This window comes from Gossypium hirsutum, chromosome A07 (genome assembly GCF_007990345.1).
Source record: "Gossypium hirsutum isolate 1008001.06 chromosome A07, Gossypium_hirsutum_v2.1, whole genome shotgun sequence".
NCBI lineage: Eukaryota > Viridiplantae > Streptophyta > Magnoliopsida > Malvales > Malvaceae > Gossypium > Gossypium hirsutum.
In genome coordinates, this window is record NC_053430.1 from 98,428,273 (window position 1) to 98,436,008 (window position 7,736).

Here is a 7,736-nt window from a genome sequence, read left to right on the forward strand (position 1 = left end):
TGGTGCAAAACACCATTTTGCATATTTTTGTATGATTAATATATTAATGATCTAATATCATATTTCATATTTTATTTATATAGATCATACATGTCAAATTTAACGTAAATTAAAATTTTCTAACTATTTGTTTTGTGTAAAAGACTTTTAACTATTCAATAAATATTAATATATACATTTTTTTTAGATCAATATGGTATTGGATCAATTTGAAAATGAATATGTATAAAAAAATACAACTATATTAATAAATTTAACAGTTGAATTATTAAATAAATCGCTCCTCTTATATATTATTATAATATAAATTTATTGTATATCATTCATATATTAAAAATTATATTATTAAGGAAAGTAATTACAAACCTCCAACAAGAATAAAAAAATAGCTGAAAAAAAAATCCCCTTTTATTTGTTTTTTCGTCCACTTTGTGTAGGCCTTCCATGAGTGGTTATCTCATCAGCTCTAGTTTTTTTTTTTTTTTTTTGTCGTGTGAGCCTTTTCCGGCTTTCTAATGGGTAAGGGCATAACATGCCACAAAATGATAAGGAGTCCATGCTGTGGGCTCTATGTTTTCAGCATATCATTATGTATAATTATTATAAGAAAGAATATATCATATGTAAGTTTGTGCATGAGAGTATAGAAATGAAAAAGAACTACATATATGATCTCAATCGAGGCCTAGTCATTGATTGTGCCCCATCAACAAATATAGTTGTTCCAGTCATATATCTTGAACCATCACTGATTAAATAGACAACAGTTGAAGCTACATCCTTTTTAACATCCAACCATCTCTGCAATGGTGCTGCTCTTTCCACCAACTTCTCTGCCATTTCCTTCCCAACTGACTCTGGAAACTCATCATCTATGTGTAAACCACGAGCTATTGCATTAACCCTAACCTTGTATTTCCCAATCTCCAGAGCCGATAACTTAAATAAAACCGACGGAAATACTCAGCAACGAAGGGAATATCATAAAGTCACAGGCAATGTTAATGAATTTACTTACTCTGACCAACTGCTGGACTGCAGCCAAGGATGAACCATAAGCAGCAGCTCCTTGATAAAGTCCTCTTTCGGCTCCGAGGAATGTGGTCATGAACACAATGGAACCCCCTGATTTATGGTCTCGCATTCTCTTACCAACAGCTTTTAGTAGAAACCATGCAGCCATGAAGTTTATTTTTATAATTTTTCTAAACTCTTCTTCACCTAATTGCAAATGGTCTTGCATCTTTCCTGTTTCATGCAGTTAGACAGGGTTAGTTTATGGTCTACACTAAAATTATTGAAAAACTATTAGGCATGTGAATGGAATTATTGTTTCATTCACCCTGAAAATTTCAGCCCTATCATGTTTTTTTATAAGCATAAGGGAATTGAGAAGCAGGTTGATGATTTTACAAGAGTTTTTAAATGCTTCAAAAAGGACTGTTATATTGCCAGGAATCTCAAATTACGGCCATGTGGTTTTTCAGAAAATATCCCCATTTCCCATCACTATAATTGATTGGAGATGCTGGTAGATATGATGCAGAAAAGGAACCAAAATCTGAACATTTTCTCTGGCACCAAACAGGAAAGAGAAAACGGCCAACTTTCGTTTAAGAATTACTTGATTAAACAATATTTATGGCTGATATATCTACCTTCGTAAGCATAACAATTCACAAATGCATCAATGGATCCGAACACTTTCCAAGCTTTATCTACAGCGTCATCAAAAACGCCTTCTCTTTCCTCCTCCATATCCAATCCAACCACTTCTATTGGGACCACATTATCATTTATTGAACCCATTATCTTCTCTCTCACACTCCTCAGGCACCATTCATTTCCCATCATAACCAACCTAATCACAAACCCAAAACATCATTCTTTAAGTAGTACTTTTTTGTTTAATATTAAGTGCGTGCATAAACGTAACGGATCGGATTGAACGTGGAAATAAACCAAAATCCCAAGAAACCAAACATATGCAAAGCCATAAAGGAGACTGATTAGAACCTGCAACCACGTTTGGCTAAATGCAAAGCAATGTTCATTGACATGTCATCTCCATTTGAAGTGAGAAGCACCTTTTTTGCTTGATTCTCCATTCTCAAACAAAACCAAACTGCCAATCATCATCAAAGAACAACAAAATCAAATAAATCCCAGAAAGAAAACACCAAAGGGAAAAAGAAAAAAGAAAAGAAAAGTGTTCATAGGTCATTTACCTATGCCTTTGCTAGTGGTGAAATGAATCAAGCTTGAGCCTTCAGCCTTGGAGATATTTCATATTTTTGGAGGTAGCCTATACTATAACCAATACCATTCCTAGATGATGGGTTTATATCAGAAATATATAGCTATTAATTAGTGTTTGTTGACAAAAGCAGTGCAGAGACGCGAATGCTGTGGCAGCCAACAATTAATTATTTTTACTTTTTATTTCGAGTAATTTGTCGGCTTTCCCCGCTAACACTATTAATAGTAACAACACGATCCACATGTCGGTGTGTTTGCTATAGATTTCTACATTATGCTTCTCAACGAACTCCACGTGTTTGACCCTTTTTCGTAGGTTGTTAAGTTTGTTCATGTTGATCAATATATATACTTTCACATTGGGGGAGGTAGAAATTTTTTTTAAGGGTTGGAATAAAGTTGTATATTTTTATGATAATAAAAATAAAATTTTATTATTTTAATAGTCTATATTTTTATAATTTTTAAAAGATTAAATCAAAAAAGTTTCATTCTTGAGGGGTCAAAGTATAATTTTACCATATATTAATTTAAATTTTTTAAAATTATAAAAAGACTAAAGATGAAAATTTCCATTTTAGAGAGAGTCGGGCCCCTGCCACCACCCCTGCTATCATTGTACATTAAGCAGTTTATTGACTTCACCATTTCATATTTGTTGGATGAATCTTTTGTTTAAATTCTGCTATTACTCTCTGTGCTTTACGAAAGTTGTGAATTTAATCCTTATACTTTAATTTGATCAATTTTAATCCCTATAATTTTTTAAATTTTAACCTTGATCCAAATCGTTTCAGTTAAATCTCTTTAGGTAAATTCAATTACTAGTCATGCATTGTGCATATAATTGTAGGTTTAATCCATACTCTCTAATCGAATCATTCTAAATCCTTATAATTTTTGAATTTTGAAATTTAAGTCTTGACGCAAATTATAGTCATTAATCCATTAACTAAATTTTTAGTGGGTCAAATTTTAAAAATAACAAAATTTTACTCGTTAAGACTTAAAATAGATTTGATGGACTTATCTCAAGCTACGTGAAAAAGTATTTATTAGCGTCAAATAATGGATCTCTAAAGTTTATATCTTGGATGCTTTATTTTGTTAGAAGTTGAGAGAATTGTGTTAAGTAATTTTATGTTCATAGCAAAGAGTTTTGTTAAGCATGTTTGATTTACCTTTGAGTGATTAGTTAAAAGCTTTTATAGGAAATTTTGTTTTCATACTATAAATGTAATAAGGTGAGGTTGTAATTATTTGAGAGGGTTATGGTAGACTATGTTAAAAGTTGGAAATTTTGTTTGGAGGACTGAGATAAGATTACAAAATTTGGGTAACCAAAGCTAAAAATTGTGTATAAAAAAATCTAAATTGAATTATTAGTTGTTTAGAAAAGCTAATTTTTTTCACTTAATCAAAGGGTAAAAGAGATCAAAGCTAAATCTTTTAATTTCGGGAAGGCCTAAAAAACACTTTGTTCATATACTTACATGAATAGTAAATAAGCTTTATATGATTTATTAAAGGAGTTTTAAATGAATATAAACAAGGTTGTTCATTAGCATAAATGACTCGAACACGCCTTGTTCATGTTGTTTATATTCATTTATTTAGCTTGATGTATGAACATAAAAAAAAAAGCGAAACTGTTTATGACTTTTTCATCGAATGTTCTATTCAATTACAACCCTAAGATTATATCATAATTAGATCAAGTAATTGGTGTATTTTTATTTGTAATAGTTATGTTTAATGTGTTTTATACAAAGGTGAATTCAAGTATTATATGAAATTTAGATGAGATAAAACTAAAAAAATTTGGGAGTTCAAGCTAAAGTTGTATGAAAAAATGGCTTCAAAGTGAATTTTTAACTTTTGGAAGCGGCCAAATTTATAATTATCTAATTTAGAAAAAGCTAAAAAGAATAAAATTAAACTATTTATATTAACGAGGCATTAAAAGTGCAATTATACCATTGCAGCCCAAAACCAAGCGTCCTCCGTCCTTAATATTCTCATTATATATATATTGAAATAATCTTTGATCATATCTATTTTTTTGACACAATATTTAAAATTATTTATAATATTTCTTCAACGTGCAGTTTACATTAACAACAATATTTATATTAATCGAGACAAAATTTAATTAATTATTATCATTAAATATTAAAATAAAAATAGTGTTAAAGTATAGTGGTGAATTTATTTTTAATTTTAAGAATAAAATGAAATATAATAATAAAATGAAAGATACATATTGTAATGCATTTGACTTGAAAGCAGCCGTTGAAGTTGATGGCTTCGTTTTCTTTAATGGCACTACATCAGACACTGGATGGTGGGCTAAATAACATAATGCGACTGTCACACTTACCTAGGAATAACTTAATCAATTCCACAAAATCAAACCATCTATATATAAAAACATTTCTTTTAATAACCTCAGCTCTTTTTAGGAAAAAGTAGAGATAAATTGATTTTTTAGCAGTTGACAATAGTGATTTTATGTTTAAGGTGTATGTGCTCGATTTTAATTTGAATTTTGCCGAGAGCTCACAAAATTTGATGGAAACAAATAATTTATTAAGAAAATATTTTTAATATTTTTTTTATTTTGGTGAAGTTTGAATTCATGCCCTTTATATGGTTTTTGAGGGTAAGAACCCTACTAAAACAAAAAATGTTAAAAAATATGTTTTTAGTGAATTAGAACTCCATGAATCTCTTTGGCTCTTTTTGAAGTAGAGAGACAAAACTCGGGACTAAAATCAAGCATAAACATCCTAGACACGATACTTTTATCACTTGATAATTCGACTGACGAATAACACTTAAAAGGTTTCTCTAAAAAAAAGCTGACCCCCTCACAATAATAATCATAAGTGTTTTTTTGTCCATTTTACTAAAATTATTCTTACTCGGATCGGAATAGTATTTAGGTAAAGTTCTAGCAACTTTAAAATTTAAATTTAATCAAAATATGTAAGAAAAAAGTTGAGTTGCAGTTCCTACCGATCTCTTATTACTAACTATAAACATGTGAATGCCTTATTTATTTTTTGAATGTTGACTGTGTGAATAATGGGGAAGTCGCGAAGAGAATTCGTTTGGAAAAAAACAAACAAGGATTTGGTGAAGTTTGGGATTGTAGACTCAAACCGCATCTTGTTTTCCTTATTCTATAATTGAAGTGATGTATGTGGGGTTCCAATGAACCAAAGACTTTTAAAATGAAATTAGGTGAATGTGAATCAACCAAGTCAATTTCATTTTCTATTCAACTAGTCAATCACCATTCACCATTGGTTCCCACATTTTGTAACTATAAAAAAACAAACAAGGATTTGGTGAAGTTTGGGATTGTAGACTCAAACCGCATCTTGTTTTCCTTATTCTATAATTGAAGTGATGTATGTGGGGTATGAACCAAAGACTTTTAAAATGAAATTAGGTGAATGTGAATCAACCAAGTCAATTTCATTTTCTATTCAACTAGTCAAATCACCATTCACCATTGGTTCCCACATTTTGTAACTATAAAAAATTCTATTCTTATTATAGTATCATTTCGTAGTAGTGTAATTTTGAATTGTTTTGAATTAATTATTTTAAATTTTCGAATCAACTTATTATTGAACGAACATGTTTAGTTACTAATTTTTTATTATTAAATTGAATTTTGTTAGATTAGATTTAAATTGTCAAAAAACCAAAAGATTGAAAATGATACAAAAATTTTAACGCCGTCACCAAAAATGGTCTCTGCCAAGTTAAAAACAAATTAATTATTGTAGTTGTGAGAATTGAAAATGATTATTAAAGACATTAAACTAAATATTGTATGAGGTATTTGATATTTATAAAAGAAAATTAAATATAAAATATAATCATGTATAATATTTTTATTATTGATGCAATCATTTATTGTTAATTTAAAATTGATGTAATTAATTATTTGTTTGTTTTTACATATTTATTAAATTATTATTTAAAATAAATAATAATAATTTTAAACCTAAAGGGTTAATGTGGTACTCAATAGTTTTTTTTCTTCTTTTTTCAGTTCAATACATGTGGAATCATTCTGCTAACAAATTTACCTCAATTCGTCACGGAAAATGACGTGGCACCGTGTGTCAAAACCAAGTCATAATTTTTAAATGACCTGGAAATATTAAAATTAAATGAATTTCTGTTTCCTACGTGTATTTCCATGTGCAAAGAAGATTTTTATTTTTCTTTGGTAAAATTTTTCAATCACCAAATCCATGTTCTCCCCCCTTTTTCCGACGAACCAAAGCCACCATTGTCGATGCTCTCTTCTGCCCTTCGACCGACAAGAAATTGAGAGCCAATTGCGACTCTTTCTTTCCTCTTCAACCTCATTGTTTGGATTTCTCCAAAACAAAACCCAAATAGAGTTTTAGACTATCCTTGAGTCGGTCTACACTGGTCCAATGAACCTCCAAACAAGGTCATAGGTTCTTCGAGACTCCTTCATTGTCTTCACGGTTGGGATTTTCAAAGGGAATACCACAATGCCGATAATCCGAGTAGAGACGAAAATGGGTTCTTTTGTTTTTGAGGTTTCATTTTGGGTTCATTTTTTTTCCTTTTTATATTTGTTTCTTTGATTCTTCCAGTCTGATGTAAATGATCACTACCATTTTGTTTTCAATTTTTCTCCGTGCCGGAATTTGGGAATGGTCACCGGAATATGAAATTTCTTGACGGAGTAGGGAAAATAATGAACTCCGATCATGGTCTTAAGACAATGAAATGAAACAAATGGACAAGTAAATAAGAAGGGGAAAATGGAAAAATATTAAAGGGCAAACGAAAATTTTAAATAAAGGGAAAATTGAAAAATGATTTTTTTTAATTTAATGCCACGTGTCAGTTATGTATTAGTCATATAGTGTCACAGTTTGGGGTAAAGTGGTTAACAGAATGATTCTACAGGTACCAAATCGAAAAAAAAAAAAAAAAGACCATAAGTACCACATTGAAGAAAGGGGTATAATTCAGGTGCTAAGCTGCATATTAACCCTAAATTAAATAATGACATGACATTGTTGTTGGCGTTTTGTATTAAGACATTTCCAACATTCTTTATGTGGACCTTAATGTAATAATAGTTCCTCCTTATATGCTAGGTGTATAGACCTGTTTTAGATTGTCAAAATTTCTGTTTGTTAAATTTAGGCTTGTTCCAGTTTGAAAGATGAGTCTAATATTTTATTTAAATTTTATTTGTATAAAAATATTAAAATTTAGATCTGATTTGTTCAAATTATTTTTTTTATATTAAAAATTTTAAAAATATAATGCATCAAAGATAATAAAAATATTAAAATAATTATTTCCCAACATATTAAAAATAAAAAAAATATGTTTATACTTAAATAACACTAAGAAAGATGTAATTTAGTAAATAAATACATCTAAAATAATAACAAAATTAACAATAA

General features: G+C 29.4%; 1 protein-coding gene across 1 annotated transcript; it reads right to left on the reverse strand.

The window, feature by feature from the left end:
* Positions 1 to 291: 291 nt before the first annotated feature.
* On the reverse strand, positions 292 to 2,445 carry LOC107937101 (levodione reductase). Its single transcript, XM_016869918.2, has 5 exons — positions 2,229 to 2,445; positions 2,017 to 2,125; positions 1,659 to 1,861; positions 1,019 to 1,248; positions 292 to 939 (listed from the first exon to the last, which is right to left on the reverse strand). Exons 2-5 carry the CDS (start codon positions 2,106 to 2,108, stop codon positions 661 to 663), a joined length of 804 nt encoding a protein of 267 aa, XP_016725407.1. The 5' UTR covers positions 2,109 to 2,125; positions 2,229 to 2,445; the 3' UTR covers positions 292 to 660.
* Between the last annotated feature and the right edge of the window lie 5,291 nt (positions 2,446 to 7,736).